The sequence below is a fragment of the Schistocerca nitens genome, chromosome 1 (genome assembly GCF_023898315.1).
Source record: "Schistocerca nitens isolate TAMUIC-IGC-003100 chromosome 1, iqSchNite1.1, whole genome shotgun sequence".
In the NCBI taxonomy this organism is placed as follows: Eukaryota; Metazoa; Arthropoda; class Insecta; order Orthoptera; family Acrididae; genus Schistocerca; species Schistocerca nitens.
In genome coordinates, this window is record NC_064614.1 from 924,647,833 (window position 1) to 924,673,148 (window position 25,316).

Here is a 25,316-nt window from a genome sequence, read left to right on the forward strand (position 1 = left end):
TGCTTTCACTTAACAAGGTTCTACTGCCCATTTTATATGATTCTGCGTACAACTGTCGTCGTGCAGTACGACTGCATACTAGGTAAGTAGAGCAAGAAGTTACAAAGCAAGTAACGCTTTTAGTACCTTTGCTGCAGAGTACCACTGACAATCGTAAATACACCAAGATGTGATGTAACTACGGCTGTGCGTGCCGGCCGGATATTGGGTGTTGGCAGCGGCCTTGCGCGGTTTGTATGTTGGCAGTCTTAGCGCTGCCGTAGCCGGTGTGTACATTATGCTGCTGCGAATGTTTTACGTATAACATCGTGGGAACTTTGAATGAAAGGTTGAAGAGGGGCTTGTTTTCTCAGTAGGAAGCAATTTTATGTTCCCGAAACTTGTAATAAGCAGAGATACGTCAGTAAAATTTGTATTTCCTTGTTTGTATAATTGAAACTTGAAAAAGTACGAAAAGCTGTAACACCATCACGATGACTGTACTTTATGGTAAACAAACAGCAGTGAGAAAGAAGCCGGGTAATGAGCGGTAAGTGCTCTCACACCATGAGAAGCTGACCTCAAGTGGCAAACAGTTTGTCGCTGCTTCAAAAATCATAGGAAGGTGGGTATCGTAAATTTCTTCGCCAATTTTGAGTGTTGATTTTCATTTATTTTATGGAGATGCTTTCGGAATGATTTGTAGCGTTTTGTAACTCAGCACCAGAATATCTAAAAAAAATGAATGGTTTCTTCATACAGAGATTATATTATTAAAGGAACGTGAACGAAAGATTGTTAACAGAACTCCGAATTTGTTGTCATTATTCGTATGATAGCAGGACTGGCCGAAAGTTTCAAAGAGGAATAGGCCTAATGCCAGTAATAAGGATTTAAAACGCGCAGGATATTATTTGTAATTGATGTTTGTTGCAAGTATGGGATCAAGCATTGGTTGGGACTCGCACAATAAATTTTGAACGTCAAAATCAATGGAAGTATGATTTTTTTAATAATCATTTTCTGTTGGCACTTTCCTAGTACAGTGTAAAATTAGACAGTGTTGTAGTCAACAAATCTGTTTGAAGATATGCCTCCATGTGGAAAATATTTTTGTGTGTTCCATGAATTTTGAAGATACACTGGCTGCAATTCTTGTGCTAATTAGATTACCCTTATGATAAGAACGCTAATTCTATAGCGTAATTGACAAGTACATAGACGAGGCCTCCAACGAATATTATTTTGTTCCCGTTTATTTCAGATTTACTATTTCAAGTAAATAGTCTTACTTTGAACTGTGATGGTGGTTGTGAAGATGGGCGTGGTTAGGAGAGAAGTGACGAACTGGGGATGAGCTGTCACAGGATGCTTTTGTAAACTGAAACCCTGATGTTGTTTGATTTTGAAATCGGGTGGAAAAGCTGCCTATAAACACTCACTGTAGTAATTTTACTGAACAAAGTGAAATTCCACCGTTTACGGGATTTTATTGGCGTTATAGAACTGACATCTTTCATTCTGATACAGAAATGATATCTTCTCAAGCAGTTGCAGAAAAATCTGTATTCATTGTTGTAACAACTCTTATTCAAGCTCTACCCATGTCATACCAGTACAGACAAATGTGAATTCACCACCACCACCAATTATTGTGTTGAATAGCCTGTTAACACTTCTTATTAACAGTGTTGTTTTCCATCTTTTCTGTCGCTCCATAAGCCTTCAAACCCTTCAGTTATGCAAGTGTGGTCCATTTGAATGTAATGAAATATGTGCAGTAAACATTATGTATCACAAAATTTGATCTGTCATCCTAAAAAAAAAAAAAAAAAAAAAAAAAAAAAAACAAACTTGCAGATACTAATTTACAGGAAAACAACTGCAACTTTCTGACATTATGCCGAAATTAATAGAAAAAAGTGCAACTTCTTCTGCAGGAGTTCTTTATTGCAGCTAATACTGTTTACTCATGTTTCATTGCTTTATACCATCCTATTAACTTCAGTTACAGGTTTCTAAAATGTAGTAGTTGTGCCTGCAGTTCTATTTATCTTGTAAGTAGTAAATATTACAATTGTTTATTTGAATATCCTTTCTTTAAAAGCTCATATTTTGTAATTCTTATTGTACAGGTCCAGACAGTTCCAAATAAGTTCTATAATGGATGCAACATACAGATCATTAACTGCATTTAAAGACATTTTAGAGGAACGGAGGAAGGGAAGTGATTTTATGTTCATGTCAAAAAAATTTAATCCCTTAGTAGCCTATCAACACAAATGCAAAACAAGCCCACAGAAGATTAAGGATGATGTCCTACGTACAGCTCAAGTACAGAGAGTCATAGATGAAGTAAGTGTATAAAAACAAATCATTGGTTTGAAATTGTGCGTTGAGGATTATTAAAAGAAATTGTGTCAACATAGTGGTTGGAAGATATCCACAGCAAGGTGTGATGAGTGAAGTATTGGGAGGCAAGTGAATTGAAGAAAAGTTTCCTGTCAGCTGTAGTGAAATGCAGACTCTAGTGGTAACAACTGAGGAGGTAGTGTATGTATTATATAGCAACAAGAAAAACAGTAGTTCGTTGTTCTGACAGGAGAGAATTGGGGTTGGAAACAAGAAGTTAAAAACTTCTGAGGGCATTGGAGGAAAAAGTGGTAAAGGTGTTGAGAAGGACTGGTAGGGAAAGGAGAATAGTAGAGTCTTAGATCAGGAGAAGTCAGGGACATTCTCATAAATTCAGGCTAACTGGTGAGAGGGTGGGGTTTGTGATCCAAATAGCATAAGTTTCAAGAAAGAAAGACACCATCAAAAGGCAAGGTAAAATTAGATACAAAGAGAACACCTGCTCAATACACATAACTTGTTTCAACTTCGTATTTCATTGTAGTCTCTGGAGCCATTTACATATTTCATAAATATATTTCCGTGCTAATGGATTATGGGGTTTGTCTACATTTTGGCTAAGTTGTTAACTACAAATCCAAATGTCTGGACCTCCTGCAGTGTGATTTGTATTTCATTTAAATTGTAGGACCTCCTAGAACTGGCTGGCAGTACCAGTTTTCAGTTTGGAGAAAGGCAATGGAACTGCAACTTTAAATAGGGACTTTGGTTTGGGAATATAGAAAATCCGGGATGGAATAACAATAATATGAAATGCATCACAAACAATTTGGAAAGGATAGAGTGCTACTCACCACATAAAAATGTTTTTGGGTCACAGACAAGCTCAATGAAAGAGAATGCTAGATGTGTTCAGCTATTGGACTAAGACATTCATCAGACTTACACGTACGAGTTTTCTGCATCTGTTGGAGGACATAGTCAGATAGCTGAGTATGTTTAGCATTCTTTTTCATTGTGTCAGTCTGTGACTCAATGTCTCCTATATATAGTGAGTAGCAATCTGTCCTTTCCATATTGTTGTTATTCCATCCTTGATTTTCCTTTGTTAAACATTTTAATGTTGTTGTTATAGCTTTAGTTTAGATGTCACTAATAATATCCTTTATGTGTGGCAGTGACGTACAGTCTTTAATATCATTGTCTCTCCTGTTCACTGGTATGTATTTGTTGTCTTTTATGCGATTCTCGTTTTTCTTGTGTTTGTTGATTTTGTGTTCTGTACATAATTTCTGAGAATTCTATGAAATTATGCAAAATGAATCAGTGAGTTAAACTATTTGTAATTATCACATGTTGTGATGAATTGCTGAATAGGCCTGTCATCTTCACAGTTTGATATGAAAGCTAGTTTTGTAGACAATTAAATGCCTATTCAGATAAAGGTGCTCTTATTGGATACCCTCATATGGCTCATTCAACTCACCTTGCCTATATATCATTTCATAGCAAATCTGTAAACATAAATGAAAGAGAGACTAACTTTCCAGATATTTTCTGTAGTTGAAGATTTTCACTATAATTACAAGGTGTTCCAGGAGAAAACAGACAAATGTTAAGAGAGAGAGCACGAGTTAGTCTGATGGAAAATCAGTAAAATGATTCCCAGGATGCTATGTTTGGAAAGAGTATGATGCTGTTGATATTAAATGAAAAGATAATTGCTTGTTGTCTTTCATTGTAATTTTAATGAACAGGTCTTGTTAAAAATATTCCTTAGCACTTGGAGAGTCTTGGTAACAATGAACAAAACCAATTCATCCTTTGTTTACACTTTTCATTCATACCCTTCAGTCCTTAAATAAACCCATGATAATATAATAGATAAATGTTGAATGATTTTTGTGGCTGATCGACAATACCACTGTGACTGATCCAACAAAAGACCAAAGTAGGTTTAATTAAGGCACTGTGCCATTAGCTGTGGTAAATATGCAGGGTTTCTTCCTCTCATGAATACTTTCCAGCTGTTGTTGCCTAATAAATCCCTCGTATAATCAAGCAAGTTGCAAATAACATGTTCAGATAGTAATTATCTTCAATAACAGAACAAACTAGTGGCCTATCATTGCTACATTATCACTAGTTAACTTAGAAATGACACAAAAATGGTCTTTTCACAGTAGTTTTATGATGTCGACCAAATATATGCGAGACTGTGACTTTTATAGGTTCTTTCCTGAATAAACTTTGAGTCAGCAGTTAACACTCTGTGAAACCAGACAGACCATCAGTAGCACTTACACACAAATTTCTTGTCACCTTGCACTCTACTTGCTGGTGGTGATAGGAGTGTAAGCCCCCACTCAAGTATTATGCACCTCATGCATATGAGATTTTCAGTCGCACTAAAATTCTTCTGCAGATAGTTGGTGAGAAATGTTGCACTTCATGAAGAATATTTTCTACTTAGTAAGAAGGTCAACAAATGCAATTTATTATGCAACAAGGTCACTGGGAAGAGAGAACATTCACATGGTGACAAATCCCATGGAAATATTGTTCTCAGGAAAAGTGGGGGGGGGGGGGGGGACAATATTAGTCATTCAGGGAATTGTCGCTGATATTGTGAAACAGAAGCCCTCGCATTTCCATTGCAATGGTCATTGCCATGCACACATTGGCAAAACCTGCATATAAATATTGCATCACAGCATGGAGTGCAGACTACTCTTAAGTATTTGCTACAGACTTTCAAACTCGGTGATGTAGGAGTGGAAAACCACCTCTCTTTGTCCTTTCCTGTAAATAATGTGCTCTTATGTATGCAAGTGATGTGCATGTTGAGATGATCACTGTGAGATATTGTGAGCTAAATAGCTGTGTCCTGGAACCTGTTGAGAATCTTTGTTGATTTCGTGTTTTCCCTTCAGATTGGTACATAGTGTTGTGTTTTTGGTAAGCAATTATCTTTCCTTATACCAGTGTTTATTTTTCAGCCAGCATTTTTTGTTATCTAACATTAGTTCTCATTCATTCCTCACAAACCTAAGGAAAGTTTATCAGATATTTTTCTTATATTGCTACTCCATGAATGGAATCCCATTGTATTCAAGAAATGAGTAGTTTTTTGTTCCAAGAGAATGGAAAGAAGTTTGCTTCTACTTTCTCAGGTGCAAAGTGGTAGGTATATTTGTACACTCAAAAAATTTGTATTGTTGTCTACATATGAGGGGCAGATGGTGTACACCAGAAATGTCATTTTAGACGAATGGTGAGAAGAAAAGCCTCATTAAAAAAGATAAATTTTTTATGTTGTCCAGGTTGCAAATGAACGGAGTACAACCAAAGAGGAAGTGTACAAGACTGTCAACAACATCCTAAATGAAATCGGCTATGACAAGAGTATGCCTGTCATTCGTTGGCTTGGTGTGCTGCTGCTGAGAATTCTAAAACAGAGTTATTCTGCATTGCTCGTGAATGAAAGCAGTATAGAGAAAGTAATTACAACACATTATTTTCTTGTGGTTCCTATATGTCCATTTGTGTTATTACATATTGTACGTTATTTGCAATTTCAGTACTGAAATTAATTTTTGTGTTTAAAAGGTGAAGTCTGTGATGGGAAATAATCCAGTTATTTTTGCTCCCAGTCATCGCAGCTATGCTGATTTTATTTTGATGTCATATCTGTGCTTTCACTATGACATAGATATCCCAGTAATAGCAGCAGGAATGGGTAAGTGATTTTACATCCTCAGTTACCTAATATTGGAAGAAAACTTGTAACTTTTAAAAGATTCTTGTATGTGTGCTTTTGAAATGTACTTGGAATTTACCTATATTTTATATTTATTGACTTCACAAATTTGCTATGTTTTTGAAATTATTTTTTTATTGTTCTCACTCATAGTGGGGCTCAGTGGCGTAGTGGTAAAGTGCTAGACTACAGATCAGAAGGTCCTGTGTTTCATCCCCTGTCAATCCTGGGATTTTTCTCTGTCACCTACTGGTTTTTTCAGTGGAAAAGATATAGAATTGCAGCATGGTTTTGGAATCTTTGTTAAACAGAGCATCTCTGTCTGGCTGGGCAAAGTCAATTTGAAGATTGGAGGAAGGCAATAGCACACTACCTCCAATACTAGAAACATACATAGTAAAGTACTGCAGTGTTCAAACTGGCTTTCTGGTTGAAATTTCCTGGCACATTAAAACTGTGTGCCGCACCAAGACTCAAACTCAGGACCTTTACCTTTCGAGAGGAAGTCTTGCAAGTTTAACAGGAAAACTTCTATGAAGTTTTGTAGGTAGGAGATCAGATACTGGCGGAAGTAAAGCTGTGAGGACAGGTCGTGAGTCATGCTTGGGTAGCTCAGTCAGTAGAACACTTGTATGGGGAAAACAAAGGTCCTCAGTTCAAGTCTCAGTCCACACGCAGTTTTAATCTGCCAGGAAGTTTCATATCAGTGCACACTCCGCTGCAGAGTGGAAATGTCATTACGCAAACTTTCAGGTTGATGAACACTACTTAGTATTAACTGAGAAAGATTGTTACAAGACTAAACATGTTGTTGTGGATTGAGGCAGTTTCTGTTTGATGAATTCAGTTTTTTTAACACATTGTGCAGTGTAAAAGATAACTATAATCTCAAACTAACTTTGACAAAATGATAACAGTACACTACCTTGACAAACAAAATAAAGACTTCTAAAGAACTGTTTGTTCTGACTTATTAGTGTGTGCCTGTTATTTGATCTTTGGATGTGTCCTTGCACTGTGACAAGTTGTATATTCCCCAGAAAGAAATGAAGAATAACAACAACATCAGATACAGTCAATTTATTTTCTTTTGGAGACTTTAAAGGTCTGGTGCTGGATCCATATCCTGTTGTTTGTAAATAACTTACCTTTAAATATTAATGTGCATTAACTCTCTCTCTCTCTCTCTCTCTCTCACACACACACACACACACACACACACACACACCCACACACACACAGACACGACTTATTCTTAGTTTGAAATTAAGACTCGAAAAATTCCAAACAGCATACTAAATAATGTAGAAGACCGTACAACATGGTTTCATACAGAAATGTAACAGAGACTCAAACTGAACAATTTAAATTTAAACCATACTGTAATAAATGAAAAATATATTAATAAGCGAAATATATAAACCTAAATTTAAATTGCAAGTCACATTCAGATTTGTAGAATGCCTAGTAGTGGAGTGGAGTTGACTTGACATTGGAATAAGACCATGGCCTTTCCAATACTAAGACAAAGGCCAGTATCAATTACACATTATTAAATGGTTTCGGTATGGTTTGTAGGGTTTTGCATAACATTATCATACATATTACGAGACGTGTTTTTTAAGTAATTACCATTTTGTCACACTGTGGCCGCAGCGCTGCGGTCGGCGTTCTGCACATGCGCACTGGGTACCTACATCTATTGTCTATGCACTGACACCATTACAGTCAATTCTTCCTTGTTTATGTTGTGTACTGAGTGTTTAAGATGCCTCCGATAATCGTGAGTCCCGCTGACTGTGAAGTATGGGCTGTTATAAGATTTCTTAGTGCTAAAGGCCTAAAAGCGATCATATTCATAGTGAGATCTGTGCAGTTTACGGAGGAAACATTATGAATGATGGAATGGTAAAAAGTGGGTGAGAGCATTTAAAGATGGCCGCACAAATGTGCATGATGAACAACGGAGTGAGCGTCCTTCGGTTGTTAGTGAAAGTTTGGTGCAGGAAGTGGACAATAAGGTGAGAGAAAACAGACACTTTACGATTTCCCCCTTGCAGGATGACTTTCCTAATGTTTGTCGTAGTGTTTTGTTTGACATTGTGACCGAGCACTTGAATTACTGAAAATTGTGTGCACGTTGGGTACCGAAAATGTTGACGGATGTGCACAAAACCAAACGTTTAGACAGTGCATTGACTTTCCTTGAGCGGTACCACGACGACGGTGATGATTTCTTAAGCCGAATTGTTACGGGCGATGAAACATGGGTTGCCTACGTCACACCAGAATCAAAGCAACAGTCCATGCAATTGTGGCATTCAGTTTCGCCCAGAAAAGTGAAGTTTAAGCAAACAATTTCTGACTGGAAAATCATATGCACAGTTTTTTGGGACAGAAAAGGAGTATTGCTTGTGGAATTTCTGCCTCGTAATGAGACAATCAGTGCAGCAGCTTACTGTAAGACATTGTACAATCTGCGCCGTTAAATTCAGAACAAAAGGTGTGGCAAGTTGAGCAAGGGCATCATTTTGCTGCAAGACAATGCCCGTTCGCATGTGGTGAATCAGACCAAAGATCTCATCGCATCTTTTCGATGGGAAACTGTAGATCATCCTCCGTACAGCCCCGATCTTGTGCCCAGTGACTACCATCTGTTCCTGCACTTGAAGAAACACCTGGGCGGCCAGCGTCTTCAAGACGATGACAAAGTCAAAACAGTGGTGATGCAGTGGTTAACAAGTCAGGCGACAGACTTCTATGAGGAGGGTATTCAAAAACTGGTACAGAGTTATGACAAGTGCCTCAATATTGATGCAAATTATGTAGAAAAGTGGATTAAGGTACAGGCTTTCTTGTAAAAATAAAATTATTGAGATATCTTAGCATATCTTTTTTTTAAATTTCAAAATGGTACTCACTTAAAAAACACACCTCGTATTTCTCAAGTCAACATTCCTTTTTCTCAACTTACACTAATTGTACAGGGATGATTGAGGTATTGTCACAAATGTTTGTTAACTGGCTTTTGACATTGTGTACTGATTGTGCACTAAGGCTTGCTATTTGTGTAAAATTTTAACAAAAGAGAGACTTTTAACTATCAGGAGATGAAAGGGCATCATGGATGCCCAGCTTTGTACCTATATTTTATAAAGCTATCTTCTTAATTCCAAATAAGAGACTCCCTTTTCACATATTATTGTTACAAATACCATTTTATTAGCCTTAAAGTACTTACTAACTGCATAATTTGTACATAGCAAAGTCGTAGAAAGTATCTGTGATTACTGTGTTAGTCCATTATTTCTACCCGTATCCCTTAAAGAAAATGAAAAACAAAAAGTATGTGAAGGTTACATATTATGACAAAAGTCATAATGCTCTGTAAAGAATTTTCTTCAAATTTATATGAATGGATGTACAAGGATGTATCATAAATTCATGATTGTTATTTCACACTGTTCTGTTAATTTTTAAAGATGTTTTCTCTTCATTCCCACAATTACCCTTATCCTGACTGGACCTATTCCAAATGTTTTACTGTAGTTTTGGATGGGTTCCCTTGTCATTTAATTATTGGAGCTCAATAATTATAGATGTTAATGTCTTGGATTGGTGTATATTCTGCCAGTGTTAAATAATCTGTATCGGTCTGTATTCTGTTTCAACACCACTTGGACTGCAGTGATTCATTGATTAGTAGCGAGATTGAGTATGCGTCATTTGTTTTTAATTTATTCCAAGAGGTACTTCCTCAAACTGATCAGTTAGTGCATTATTGTTGGCAAAACAGCCTACATGAATGCAGGGTCCCCCCCCCCCTTTTTTTTTAGGTAAACAAAAACAAAATTATTGAAGAAATTAATCAAAGTTAACAAAAAAGTGTACAGACCTTGTGAAGACAGTTCAGAAGGCAGTTCATTGGGGTCAACCACCTAGGAAATGGAACATAGATGGTGGAACGCTGCTTCTGATCAGGCCACTGAATATTGACTCCAGGCCTGGAAGAAGTTTAGTAGTAGCAGAACAGCAGAGACATGGTGGGGTTTCTCAAATTCCAGAAACAGTCCTTGAAAAATGTTACAAGAGTGAAAAGGACAAATAACAAAAGAAGACTAAATGAATTTTCAGGAAATATATAAAGGTCTATCAGCCTCCAAATATCTGTTTCAAAAGAACAGATGGATCTCTTTAAACAAATACTAAAGAATACTGCAAAATTCTTAAAAAACTATTCTGATAAATTCCTGAGGAAAAATTACACTTCATGAAAATGGTACCAGACCCAGGTTTGAAACCACCTGCAATAACAGAGGTAAAAGAGATAATAAAACAACTAAAAAACAACAGAGCCCCAGGAGAAGACAGCATTATCTCTGAGATTTGGAAATTCAGAGACCAAAACATCACAAAGGAACTCCATAAAATTTTCACAGAAATATGGAATACAGAGAACATCCACAGGAATGGAAATGTATGTTGATTCACCTGCTTCACAGAAAGGTGTGACTAGACACTCTAATAACTAAAGAGGTAACCTACAAAATTCTTTCCAAGACATTAGTCAACATACCAGTACCACAAGCTAACACAAAGACAAGCGAATATCAAGGAGGCTTCAGGAAAGGAAGGCCCTGTATTGAACAGATTTGGAACCAGTGAGTACTCCTGAAGGTCGGACAACACCACCGTAGTCACATCTGTGGACTTGAAGAACACTCAGACAACAGACTTGTACAGACACCATGTCCAAAATAAAATATATGGGAGAGATCTCAGACCCATTTGAGATATGTACAGGGTCGGACAAGAAAATGGTCTCTCACCACTTTTATTGAACATCAGCTTGGACAAATTTATCAAACAGTGGGAAGAAAAAGTAAAAGGAATTCAGTTAGGAAGAACATGTGCAATCAAGATCATCATAAAATGTGTGATATTTGCAGATGACCTGTCAGTACGCAACAACAAAAAGACAAGAATTACTGGAATGCGTACTTGAAGTCTGTGCCAAAAATATGTCTACAGATACCACATGAAAAAAACACAATACACGGAAAGAAAGAACAACTACCACCAAGTCATGTACACAAAATACAGAAAGGTCAACAGAGTGGAAAAATTAAACTATCTTGGATAATATATACAAATAAGAGGATCAAACAAGGCATCCAATGTAGAAATAACAGAAAAACTTCAAAAAGCGCACAAACTGACGTGAGTACACTACAGTAAAAAAAGAAAGAAAAGATCTTTTGAGACAGGTCAAACTCAGGTGCTACAATGCAGTTGTACTACCAGAAGCACTCTATGCGTCAGAAATGACCACATTGCAGAGACAAAAAAAAAAACCTCGGAATACATAGAGGTGGCATACGGCTGAAGAGACCAACAAAAGAATTATATGAATGTGGAGACAGACTGAGACATGATCAGGAAATGTCGACTAGAAGTAGAAGAGTTAATACAAGCAGGGATCAGTACTGAAATGATAAATGAAAGTACAGAAACAAACATGAACACGAAATTTGAAGTAAAAGAAAGGAAGAAAAGAGGAAAAATATGGACAAAGCAAAGGAAACAGAAACACAGCCAAAGAGTTAAGAGCCTCTGAAAACAGAAAAAGAAGAAGAAATAAGAAACGTATGATTAATCATGCAACATTCAAATTAATCACTGTCCTCAAAGCAAACATGTTTAATAATAATAATAATAATAATAATAAGAATAGGCCTCTGGTATGTTCTGCCAGTCGTAAAAGGCGACGAAAAGAACAAACCACTAATAGGGCTAACCCCCCTTTTAGTGTGATGAGTTGGTTCAGGACAGAACTAAAGAAGCCTCGGACAAGCGCCGTCATGGTCGGGGACGACGCGTGAACCCTATGCCCACCCACAATGGTAACGACACTGCTAGCCAACTGGAAAATGATTTAAATCCAAATAGGGGTGTTTTTCAGGATATGCTTCCTGCAACCACCCTAGAAGGAAAACAAAGGCAGAGGATGAGATGGTCAGATGAAGTTAATCGACACCTCATGTTCTGTTATTACCAAGCAACAAACCTAGGAACCAACACAACTGGATACAGATCACAAGTATACACAACATTTATTACCAGATACCCAGAATTAAAATTTTTAACAGAACAGTGACTAGCTGATCAGATCCGTGTAATAATAAAAAATAACAGGATACCCCAGTCAGAATTGGAAAACATCAAACAACAAGTACAACAAATACTGGAACGAAATAATGTGCAATCAGAAAAAGAAGAAGAAAATACAGTAATGGACTCAAACATCCCAGAGCAAACAAACAAAGAACAACACGCATCAATTAAACAATCAGAGGAAAACGAAATCTTACGACAGCCACTAGAACAAGCACAAATAGAACACGAAGTGACACACATGTTAGATATAGAAGAAAAATTTCAGCTGACATATATAGAATACAAAGACACAAATACAGACATTAGACCATTCTTGCATAGACTGCCAAGTAACCCACCAGTCGAAACAACAATAAAAACTTTCAACACAATCATACACAACAAAATAAATGAAAACACAACTATGGAAGAGTTACAACTACTGGTTTATATAGGAGCACTCATTACACTAAATATACACACTAGGCAGAGATCAGAACCAACCAACACACAGAAGAAACCCACAAAACCAGCATGGCAACACAGGCTACAGATCAGAATAGAAAAACTGAGAAAGGACATCGGGCAGCTAACACAATTTATAAGAAATGAAATGTCAGAGAAAAAAACGAAAAAAGTTAGGTAAAATCTCACAACAAGAAGCGATAGAGCAATTAGATGAGAAGAAGCAGAAATTACAAGCATTGGCCAAACGACTTAGGAGATACAAAAAAAGTGAAAATAGAAGGAAACAAAACCAAACATTCAACACAAACCAAAAGAAATTTTACCAGACAATAGATAACACACACATTAAAATAGACAATCCACCAAACATAACAGACATGGAACACTTCTGGAGCAACATATGGTCAAACCCGGTACAACATAACAGGTATGCACGGTGGATACAAGCAGAAACAGACACATACAAGATGATACCACAAATGCCTGAAGTGATAATTTTGCAACATGAAGTCACCCAAGCTATTAATTCTACTCACAATTGGAAAGCCCCTGGAAAAGATAAAATAGCAAATTTCTGGCTAAAGAAGTTCACCTCAACACATTCACATCTAACTAAATTATTTAACAGTTACATTGCAGACCCATACACATTCCCTGATACACTTACACATAGACTAACTTATCTGAAACCTAAAGATCAAGCAGACACAGCAAACCCAGCTAAATATCGCCCCATAACATGCCTACCAACAATATACAAAATATTAACTTCAGTCATTACACAGAAATTAATGACACATACAACACAGAACAAAATTATAAATGAAGAACAAAAAGGCTGTTGCAAAGGAGCACGAGGATGTAAAGAGCAACTGATAATAGATGCAGAGGTGACATATCAAGCTAAAACTAAACAAAGGTCGCTACACTACGCATACATTGATTACCAAAAAGCTTTTGATAGTGTACCCCACTCATGGTTACTACAAATATTGGAAATATACAAAGTAGATCCTAAATTGATACAGTTCCTAAACATAGTAATGAAAAATTGGAAAACCACACTTAATATCCAAACAAATTCAAATAATATCACATCTCAGCCAATACAGATTAAGCGTGGAATATACCAAGGAGATTCATTAAGTCCTTTCTGGTTCTGCCTTGCTCTGAACCCACTATCCAACATGCTAAATAATACAAATTATGGATACAATATCACAGGAACATACCCACACAAAATCACACATTTGCTATACATGGATGATCTAAAACTACTGGCAGCAACAAATTAACAACTCAACCAATTACTAAAGATAACAGAAGTATTCAGCAATGATATAAATATGGCTTTTGGAACACACAAATGTAAGAAAAATAGCATAGTCAAGGGAAAACACACTAAACAAGAAGATTACATATTGGATAACCACAGTGACTGCATAGAAGCGATGGAAAAAACAGATGCCTATAAATGTCTAGGATACAGACAAAAAATAGGAATAGATAATACAAATATTAAAGAAGAACTAAAAGAAAAATATAGACAAAGACTAACAAAAATACTGAAAACAGAATTGACAGCAAGAAACAAGACAAAAGCTATAAATACCTATGCTATACCAATATTGACCTACTCATTTGGAGTAATGAAATGGAGTAACACAGACCTAGAAGCACTCAATACACTTACACGATCACAGTGCCACAAATATAGAATACATCACATACATTCAGCAACAGAAAGATTCACATTAAGCAGAAAGGAAGGAGGAAGGGGATTTATCGACATAAAAAACCTACATTATGGACAGGTAGACAATTTAAGAAAATTCTTTATAGAACGAGCAGAAATCAGCAAAATACACAAAGCAATCACTCATATAAATACATCTGCTACACCACTGCAATTTCATAACCACTTCTACAACCCTTTAGATCACATAACATCAACAGATACGAAGAAAGTAAATTGGAAAAAGAAAACACTACATGGCAAGCACGCGTATCATCTAACACAGCCACACGTCGATCAAGACGCATCCAACACATGGCTAAGAAAAGGCAATATATACAGTGAGACGGAAGAATTCATGATTGCAATACAGGATCAAACAATAAACACCAGGTATTACAGCAAGCATATTATTAAAGATCCCAATACCACAACAGATAAATGCAGACTTTGCAAACAACAAATAGAAACAGTAGATCACATCACAAGCGGATGTACAATACTAGCAAATACAGAATACCCCAGAAGACATGACAATGTTGCAAAAATAATTCATCAACAGCTTGCCTTACAACATAAACTTGTAAAACAACACATTCCTACATACAAGTATGCACCACAAAATGTAGAGGAGAGTGATGAATACAAATTATACTGGAACAGAACCATTATAACAGATAAAACAACGCCACATAACAAACCTGACATCATACTCACCAATAAAAAGAAGAAATTAACACAACTAATCAAAATATCCATACCCAATACAACAAATATACAAAAGAAAACGGGAGAAAAAATTGAAAAATACATCCAACTGGCTGAGGAAGTCAAAGACATGTGGCATCAGGATAAAGTTGACATCATACCAATTATATTATCAACTACAGGAGTCATACCACACAATATCCACCAGTACATCAACGCAATACAGCTACATCCAAACATATATATACAACTACAGAAATCCGTAATTATTGATACATGTTCAATTACCCGAAAGTTCCTAAACGCAATGTAGCATATACCGTACAGTTAAAGGGAAGTGACGCTTGATCAAGGTCCGCGTCACTTTCATTTCGAACCAGACCTAAGGTCTGAGAAAGGAAAGAAATAATAATAATATACATCATTTTGAGGTTGCTACATATTTACCATTTGTTAAAATGCTTGTGACTCAGCGGTAAGCAGCTATACTACAAATCCAAAGGTTTGACCCACAGTCGGTCCTAGGAATTTTATCTGCCAGTTATCACTTATTTCAACTTTGGCTTTGTTCATTAATGTGAAAAAAAGTCAAGTTGCAATATGATTTGGATTTCACTTGAAGCTGTAGGCCCCCCTGTAACTAGGTGGGTCAGTCAGTTCAGAGGTTGGAATAAGGCAAGGGCATAGCCCCTACATTGTGGCCATGGGTATGGTGTTCAAACCAACTTACAGGTTGATGATAACATTACCTTAAGGACGGTATTATAGTAATTTTTTTCTTCCCATAGTAGATTATGTAACATTACAAAAATGGAATATTTACTAACATAAATTTTCTGTTCATTTCAACAATATTAAGAAAAGGATAAAGTGCTATTCACCATGAAGATGATACATTGTGTTGCAGATAGGCACAACAAAAAGACTGTTACACAGTTAGCTTTTGGCCTAAGCCTTCTTCAACACACACACACACACACTCTCTCTCTCTCTCTCTCTCTCTCTCTCTCTCTCTCTCTCTCTCTCTCTCTCTACTGCCATCTCCGGCAGCTTAGACCACAAGTCATTTTGGATGAAAACAAAGAACTCTTTCAGTATCTGTCCTTGGAATTAGCTAACCATGTTCATCGCATATATGCTTTGTTAACTAACAGACAAAGGAATGTGTAAACATGTCCTGCCTGAAATGGTTGTGGATTATGATTCTTATGAGTTGTCCAGTTTTCACCATTTTAGGGTTCCGTATCTCAGTTGGTAAAAATGTAACCCTTATAGGGTCTCTCTTTTTGTCCGCCCACCTGTCTGTATGTTTGTCTGTTGAGAGCCCATTTTTACAGGAATGGGTTGATGTATCAAGTTGAAATGTAAGTCACATACTAAGATCTATTGTCCCTTGGTAGCATAAAAAAATTGAAGCTTGTAAGTCAGTGCAATCAAAAGATACGACTATTTTTGTCACATATTGTGATACTCGCAAACTGACTCGTTGAAGCCTATAGCATACTTCCTGTTCACTTAGAATCATGAAATTTGCAAGAAGCAAGGTTTCACAGTACAAGTAAAGAAAAAATCTGAATAGTGTAATCTTGTAGGTATATCAAACAAAAAAAAAAAAAATTCTGTTTGTTATTTGTTCTCAGACTTAGTCTGTCTGTCTGTGAAGACCCCTTTTTCTCATTAATGTCTCCATGTATTAAGTAAAATTTTATGTTGTCCACTGAGATCTGTGGACCTATGATGGTGTAGAATATTGAAGTCAAAACAATCGTAAGATACAGCCATTTATGTCACATAATTTGATACATTCAAACTCGCTCTTTACAACCTGTAGGGTACTTCCCGTTGACCTAGAATCATGAACTGTGTCAAGAAGTAGGGTTTCACAGTACAAGTAATGGAGAAAATCTGAATATTGTGAAGGATGAGCTGTGTGTCATGGAATGCGTGGAACCGTCAGTGCACGACCTCTATTCGCTTGTGGCCAATTTTTATATATGCTGTAATTTTTTGTGTTGTTGTTTCCTGTTGCTCGTAGACAACTTTATCAAGTCATAGGCAGTTCCTGTAATCCATATCCATATACTGCAGACCACTGTGAAGTGCACGGGAGGGATTATTTACCACCATACCAAGTATGTATTAGGGATTTTCCCCATTGCATTTTTTTGTATGGAATGCTGTAAAATGACTCCTTAAAGGCTTCTATGTCGCTGGTAATTAGACTAATTTTGTGTTGGGGGTCTCTACGGGAGAGAAAGTTGTGAGGCTGAAGTATATCCCTAGATTTCTCATTTAATATTGATCCTTGACACTTCGTAAGGATACTTTGAAGGATAGTTGGCATCTGTATTGAAGTGTCTGCCTGTTTGGGTATTTTGTCATTTTTGTCAGTGAAACAAGCCTCTCACCATTTGTTCTTCCCTGAAGTGTATGCGCTCAGTATTACCTGTTAGACCTGTCTGACACACTTGATCCTCAGGATCCATAGCTTGTCAAGTAATATGATGATCAGTGAAAAATGCTCCTGTTGGAACACAAGGAAGATGAATATGTTCCTCTTCAAAAGACTTTGACAGAAAAGTTGGGAACCAGCTGCCTCATTCCACATTCCTCACCATAAATTTTGGCATTCACATCCTATTAACACAGAACATTCTAAATGCTTTTACCCAGTCTCTCTTTGTAGCTAAACCTTCATACTCGGAACCTCCCTCTCACTGCCACTGTCTGTATATGTTGATGTCACACTGATTTCTCCTTTTCCTCACATTGAGTTAGAGTATACCTCACTGCCATTGTCTCTTCTCTCACTTTCACTGTCTTCTTTTTTCTTTCATTCCCACTGCCACTGTCTCCATGATTCTTGGTAGCTCAAAAATTATAGATGCGCCTACTTATTTTTTCCCCTATACTCACATGTTTAAAATTTTAGTGCAAACTGCAGCCATCCCCATACCTACATGTTAAAAGTTTGCTGGTCTGGGAAAGTCCAGTCTCTCCAAGCCTATGTATGGTCTCTGCTCATACGTATTTTTCGTTTCCACTGTCTACACTATCTTTTTCTCCCACTGCTTCTGTCTCCATCCACCTCTCTTTCTCTTTTACTGCCACTTTGACTACCCCTCCATCACTGCATCCTCTCCTTTTCTTTCCCACTGGCACTGTTTCAATTCTCGTACACTGCTACTGTTTCTCTGCTACTCTCTTTCAGCACAAGAAAGTGTGAATATGTTTACACGCGAAAATGTTTGGTAATGAAGATGGAATGAGGATTTAGGCAGCTGGCTCTCCCGCTTTTCCTGTCAGAGTCTTTAGGAGGAACATATTTATCTTTTTCTGTGCTCCAACACCAGCCTTATTCTGCCAGTTTCCTTCTTTTTCCCTTTTACAGCAGGATGTGCTGCATATATAAAATTAATTCTGTAGGTCAGTAATGTTTTGGCAGTTTATCTACTTTGACACACTTATGTACTTCGACACATATGAACAACAAATAAGTACGCATAATGTAAAGTTAACACAGAATCATATGCTTTATATTTTGGCTGGATAGTTTTCTCATTGATCACAATTCTTTAAAAATGCCCAGCTTAAGATTTGTATATTAAGAGTAGAAATGTTATTAGATATATTATATTGAGTTTGCACTCCACCAGGTCTGCATAATTTTTGGTAGTCATTTTAAGATCGTCATTTTAAGTTCTTTTCAGAAATGTCAAGAACTTTGTCACTGCAATACTGCTTTGGGCATATTTGTCTATGTATCAAGTGCTCATTATACAGAGGCAGCATGTCATAAAATGTTATTGCTGGAAAAATTGCTGACTAAAAACACAGTTTGATGACCTCGGAACTCTTGCGATGACCCTAGAACCCTTGTCGTGTGTTCACATGTCACTTAAAATTACATTTATGCCTCGGACCGGATATTACATCCATAAGTACGATAAATTTGAACCCCTGTATCTCGGTAACATTGATGATACTGGAAAAGTTTCAGCGTTCCCTGACAATAACATCTTAAGGACACTTGGTAAAAATTTTGATGATTTGCTGAGAGTAGAATTTATAGGAGTAGCCATCCCCCCAATTGGTATATTTCACACCCAAATTTATTTTTTTATGTGGTTTCCTCAGGAACTGCCCGTGGACAGATGGTGCTTTTATAAGCAGCCAAAGGTCCACCATAGACCACACCTAATGCAAAAGAACCAACCAAATTTCTCAATTTGCATAGGCTGGAGGAAGTGTGTAATATGTAAATCTTGACCCTGTACTGTAGGGTAGCTACGGTATACCCTTTCTTCTGGTAGCTAAGCAAGTGGTCGCTAGGCCGAGGACTATCCAAAAGGCTTGCCCCCTTATCTCTGTGATCACTGGAACCTGAGACATGACCCCCTGCAAGACACAATATTGTGCAGTTTTATGGGAGATATGGATACTGTGCACTGACTGGTGTTGATAATGTTAAGTGATTTTTCAAGATGTGCTATCTGTGACTATTGCTATCAATTAGAAGTGCTACAGGTACAGATATTAACTTATTCTGCATGAAGCTATTTTAATTTTTGAATATGTGTTAGTGCTGAGATGTCATTTGCCTAGTACAGATAACTTTCTCAGTTGCCTTTGGAAAACTGAGAGTGATCAGTAGTTTTCAATTTGTGTTGTGATATTTCTAGATTGAGTGGTAACTACCTCAGAATTATATCATTTACTGCTTAACAAGGCGTAAAACTTGTTGTTCCCAACCATTTTAATATGCTATTAGACAGCTTATCATAGCCTTGCAAGTTCAAGTTTTTTTTTAGGTCTGTGTACATGATAGAAAAGAATTGCAAAGTCAAGGAGGAGTTGTGACATAAATGAAAGTTGGTAGGCATGTTTCTCCATCTGGGAGATGATCATTCAAATTCCACACAAGTCGCACAAGAGTGGTGAAATTAGTGCCACTATGAGGATTCAAATCAGGCTTGCTTTAAATACATGCTGTAATGGTAATGAGTGTTAGTTACCTTTGAGACTGAAAATGGGGAATTGATGTTAGTCAAGAATGCCTGTAAGGTGACAAAGACGTCAGTATCAACACCTCACTGAGTTTGAACTAGGTCGTGTAATAGGGCTACAAGAAGCTGAATACTCCTTCTGTTATATTGCAGAAAAACAAGACAGGAACGTAGCTACTGTACATGATTGTTGTCAGTGGTATTCACGAGAATGTATGGTCGCAAGATAACTGGGCTCCGGATGACCACTTGGCATTACCAAGAGGGAAGACCATCTTGTTTGGCATATTGCTCTGGCACATTGTACTGCATCTGCAGAAGCAATTTGAGCAGTAGTTGGCACCACAGTGACACAATGAACTGTAGTAAATTCGTTACTTCAATCACAGCTCCGAGCCAAGTGCCCTGTAGCTTGTATTCCACTGGCCCCAAACCACCACAATTTGCCACTTCAGTGGTGTCAGATGAGTGCTCATTGGAGAGCAGGGTGGAGATCTATTGTTTTTTCTGTTGAAAGCTGATTCTTTCTCAATGCCAGTGATGGCTGTGAGTTGGTTAGGAGGAGACCAGTCGAGGGCCTCCAATCAGTCTGTCTGAAAGCTAGACGCACTGGACCTACATCTGGATTTGTGGTCTGGGGTGCAATTCCATATGACAGCAAAAGCACTATTATGGTTATCCTATGCACTCTGTCTGCAAATTTGTACGTCAGTGTGGTGATTTGACCTGTTGTGCGGCCATGAACAGCATTCCAGGAGGTGTTTTCCACAGGATAATGCTCTCCCACATACCACTGTTGTAATCGGACATGCCCTACAGAGAGCCTGTATCGACCGACCAAGTGCAACAGACATGGAACTCCATTCCACAAACTTCCTTCAAATGGAATGCCCTTCTACCTAGGCAGTTGATACTGAATGTTGTCATTGATGTTTTTTCCAATGATGGAAAAATCCTCATTAAAAGTGTTCAAACTGATACTGGCATTTTACAATACACACTTTAAATTTCATGGTAAGGTCACAACATCATACGTACTTAGAATCTCTAAAGCTATCTAGAACTTTTGAAACAGCTATGCTAGTTGAATAGGAAGGGCCGCTGCAGCTGTTTCAAATAATAAGGACTTGACAGGTGTTGCAAACTATATTGCATCATCAGGTGTTTATAGTCAGTCCATGAAAACAATCTGTTTACAAGCCAGTAAAAGCACATACCCAAACATTCTCATCAAGGTGTTTAAAATTTCTAACTCACAAATGGTCCCCATTCTTTGTTTATGAACATTCGCGCGCTTGTGAGTTAGAAACTTTAAATACTGTGAAGAGAATATTAGGGAATGTGCTTTTACCTGCTTTGAAACAGATTGTTGTTATGGATGGACTACAAACATATGATGATGATGCAAATATAGTTTTCAAAACCAGTCGTGTCTGTGAATAAGGATTTTAAATAGTCATAGTGGTCCTTCTTATTCAACATGGAATACTTTGGCTGTGGTTGCTCTACATTCAAAATATGTTATTGTGTTATTTCATTTTCTTAAGATTGTACCTACATTTGTAATAGTTGACCTTCGTAATATGATGACAGTTTCTTAAATTCTACCTTCAGTATTGCATATTTTTAATTTTTTTTCTGGCTATTTCACTTCATGATTTATCCAGTTATGTTTTTGTATTTTGTGAATGCCCTTAACGTAAAGGCACGAGGTATTGAAGCAATAGTAAGCCAGATGCAAATTGATTGAAAGTATTGCCATTATAAGTTTTTGAACATAATTTTCAACATTGCCATCATGGGTGGTACTTTTTTTCCACAACTTATTTTTTCTGTTGACATGATGATTTTCAGCTTCCATATGTACTGGAACTCCATGGTGGTCAAACATGGCATGCTTCAGAACTGATGCATTGGATATGTAGTGATCCACATTATTATAATGTTGTCAGAGCATGATTTCATCCTTATAAAGTCTCTAGTGGGTCCATTTATCAGGAAATTTAAATTAAAATGATCTATACTAGCAATATTTTTAGCTGTAGTCAGTAGACAGCATGCCATGTTTTTATATCTCCAGTTAATTTAACGTTTAACCGGTCATATTCTTTGCAATGTTTGTGGTGTGTTTCAAAAAGTAGGTCGTCAAAATTTTCACAGAAAATGTGTAGGCTACCATGGGGATGTCTGTAGAGACCTATGATGATTAAGTTCTCTTTCCCTTACTTGTTGGTAACTGCTACAAATTCTGTATTATGTCTTCTTAAAATGCTTACATTTTTTTCATAATGAGTGCTTCCTCTCGCAACAAAGATTGCTACCCTACCACCACCTCTCTGTTTTCTGCTTAAAGCAGTGCAAAAGATTGTGGAGTATTGGTGACGCACACCTCATAATTCATTTGTATGTTAGTGCTCATTTGTAACTAAAGTATCAGGTTTGTTCTCAGCTTGGGATTAACTTTAAAGACATCAGCAGAATTTGTAGCGAAGAAGATAAATTCAGTATGGCAGGGTATGATAAGCAATGGGGAAGTTCTCAGCAGCATTGCACTGAACAGTATGTGCAGGGATGGACTGCTACATATTCAGCCACTGCATTTGTATGAGCACTAGAACGGGGAGAGTGGGGAGCCATTGCCATGACTGCCTTTTACTGCCAGGATAGATCCTCAAATAGCTCCACAAAACTCAATTTGATAGCAGGCTGATTATACTTGGGCCCATCCTGGAAGGACTGGAATGAGAAAAGATCTGTGTTCTGACCCAGGATTGAACCTGGGATTTTCAGGGCCAAACTCTGGCACTCTACTCTCTCGGGTATCACACACAAATTCATTTTACTAGATGAGACAGAGTGTGAGGAGGAGGGTGTGTGTGTGTGTGTGTGTGTGTGTGTGTGTGTGTGTGTGTGTGTGTGTGTGAAGGAGAGTTTTGTCCTTTGGCAGTTCTGCCAATGTCTTTAGTGATCACACTGTCACACCTACCATCTTTCTTTTCAGCACCATTCTTCATCTCTGAGTAGCACCTACACCTAGTATCCTCAGTCACTTATAGTATATGTTCTTATAACTTCCCCTACTATATTTGAGTAGCCCAGATGCAAAAGCCGCTAAATGCATTTTTTGTCAATTTTGAGATGAGCACACTACCATAGAGATTTTTTTTTTCAGCAACTACATGATCAAATAAGTTTTAGGGTGCAAAACCAACTATAACCTATTGAAAATGGCTTTAGAAAATTGTGATCAGTTGCAAAAGCCACTAACTGAATGTTGTCTTCGGGTGCAAAGCCTGCAAAATGTCCAAAATTCGCAAAATCTGCCAAGTTCAAGAGGCATGGTGGTCACCGTGCCATGTCCAGATACAAATATGCCAACTGATATCAGACTTACCATTCTAGAGATTTAAAGCTACCTTTCAGTTTGTTATGATTAGAAGGGATATTTTTCTTGTTCAGAGTTTGGTTGGCTGCACTGTAGCGAATGCGTATGCGACAATAAGCTCTTGCTGCCAATGTGTTGTCAAAAAAAAAAATACCGGCAATCACATTTCAAATGATCAGTAGAATATATTAGATGTATTTGCATAGATGTTTGGAGTGATTTTGTGGACAGTTCAAATGCAGAAAATGGCACAAACGAAGTGGGAGCAATTGAAATGGTAAGAATTTTGCAAGAAGTCGAGCCCATCGTTGTAGTAGTTGCAAATTACCAGAATCAAAGCAAGGGTGTCAGTCTCTATCAAAAAAGGAAGAAGCGTCCTGATCAGTGGAAAAGAAATTTTTCCAAAACAGAAAGGTAAGAACATGAAAAGTATTATTAAAGCAGTGTTATGCAATGATAACACTGTTGACACTAATTGTTATGACATATGTGGAAGGATTAGTGGCAGTTACTGATAACTGGCATTTCCTTGTTCAAGAAGCAAAAAAAAAAAAAAAAATAATATCATGAAAAGCAGAAACAAGATGCTTTGTCTAGTTCGTGGAGAGCCCTTCTACAATTTTGAAGCTGGAGAGAGGGGAAGAGCATCCTGAAAAGGGTAAAAAATTTCAGGGAAGGAAAGGCCCCAACACCAATCACAGTTGGTGTAGACCTTTCAGAAGCCAAACTCGGAAATGTCACAAAGCTTTTGGAAGACTGGGCTACCAATGACAAACTCAAATTCTACACTGAAGTGTTAGACGAGCAGGAAGGCACTCCTAGAGTCGCATAAGAAGAAGTCGGAAGTGATTGTGAGTTGATGGTCACTGTTGAGGTCATTGCCTTTTAAAAGCAATTTTCAACTAATTTCATTTTCTAGCATTTTTTTTCTTTGTTTTAACGAAGATGCCACTTTCCCCCAGTTTTATTATTTGCCAAAAATTTTGTCAATGTTTCACTAAGATTTGGAGCTAAAAAAAAACCTAATGTTTAACATTCATATTTGTTATCTTTTTGACCTTAAGGAAGTCAGTTTTTCCTGGTGAAATAATGTCACCTTTGTATTTTTATATGGCAGATGTGTAGAATTTTCTGACTTGTCTTTGAAATAAAACATATTCTGTTTATATTCACAATAATTAAACTCCACATTTCTGTCATTTCTAACATGTCACCGAATATTGGATTTTGCAACTGAATGTTTGTTTTGTAATTGGAGTGATACATTTGCAAAACCTGCTAATTGCATAAATCGGGTGCAAAAACTGCTAAGTCAGTGTTTCACTTGAGATTTAAATGTATGAAACATAATCTGAGCAACTCATTTGCTCTCTGTGGCTCTCTCTAGTACCGTAGCAGTTATTCCCTGAAGATGTACTAACAATGTTCTGTCATCATATCCCATCTTCTGTTTGGTATTTTCCATATATTTGTTTCCTCACTATAGTGACCTGCTGAGTGGTGGACTAAGTTAGTGACTGATTGGCATGCTTGATGTAACACTGTTTACTGAACAGGAACTAAGCCAGTACAGTTAGAGAACAAAAGTCCATGCATGAAATAAACTGAAAATATCCTTCAGTGACCATTGAAGAATACAACAGAGTGACCTTCTGGGTGGGATACATAGCTGGTGCCCACATAGATGAAGTTCCCGTTGTCAGGAGAGGTGAGAAGCGACTGGGAACCTGGAAAAAGTATGGGACGGCACTGTCGGTTGGGTTGCAG

At 37.3% G+C, this 25,316-nt stretch overlaps 1 protein-coding gene across 2 annotated transcripts in view; it reads left to right on the top strand.

Moving 5' to 3' along the window:
* Nucleotides 1–241: 241 nt before the first annotated feature.
* Nucleotides 242–25,316, top strand: part of LOC126193123 (dihydroxyacetone phosphate acyltransferase) — a 114,668-nt gene continuing 89,593 nt past the window's right edge. For both annotated transcript variants that reach the window (XM_049932661.1, XM_049932662.1), the window contains exons 1-4: nucleotides 242–604; nucleotides 2,115–2,334; nucleotides 5,655–5,831; nucleotides 5,941–6,070. In XM_049932661.1, the coding sequence (XP_049788618.1) occupies nucleotides 2,143–2,334; nucleotides 5,655–5,831; nucleotides 5,941–6,070 (499 nt within the window). In that variant the 5' untranslated portion in view covers nucleotides 242–604; nucleotides 2,115–2,142. The remainder of the gene's footprint in view (nucleotides 605–2,114; nucleotides 2,335–5,654; nucleotides 5,832–5,940; nucleotides 6,071–25,316) is intronic.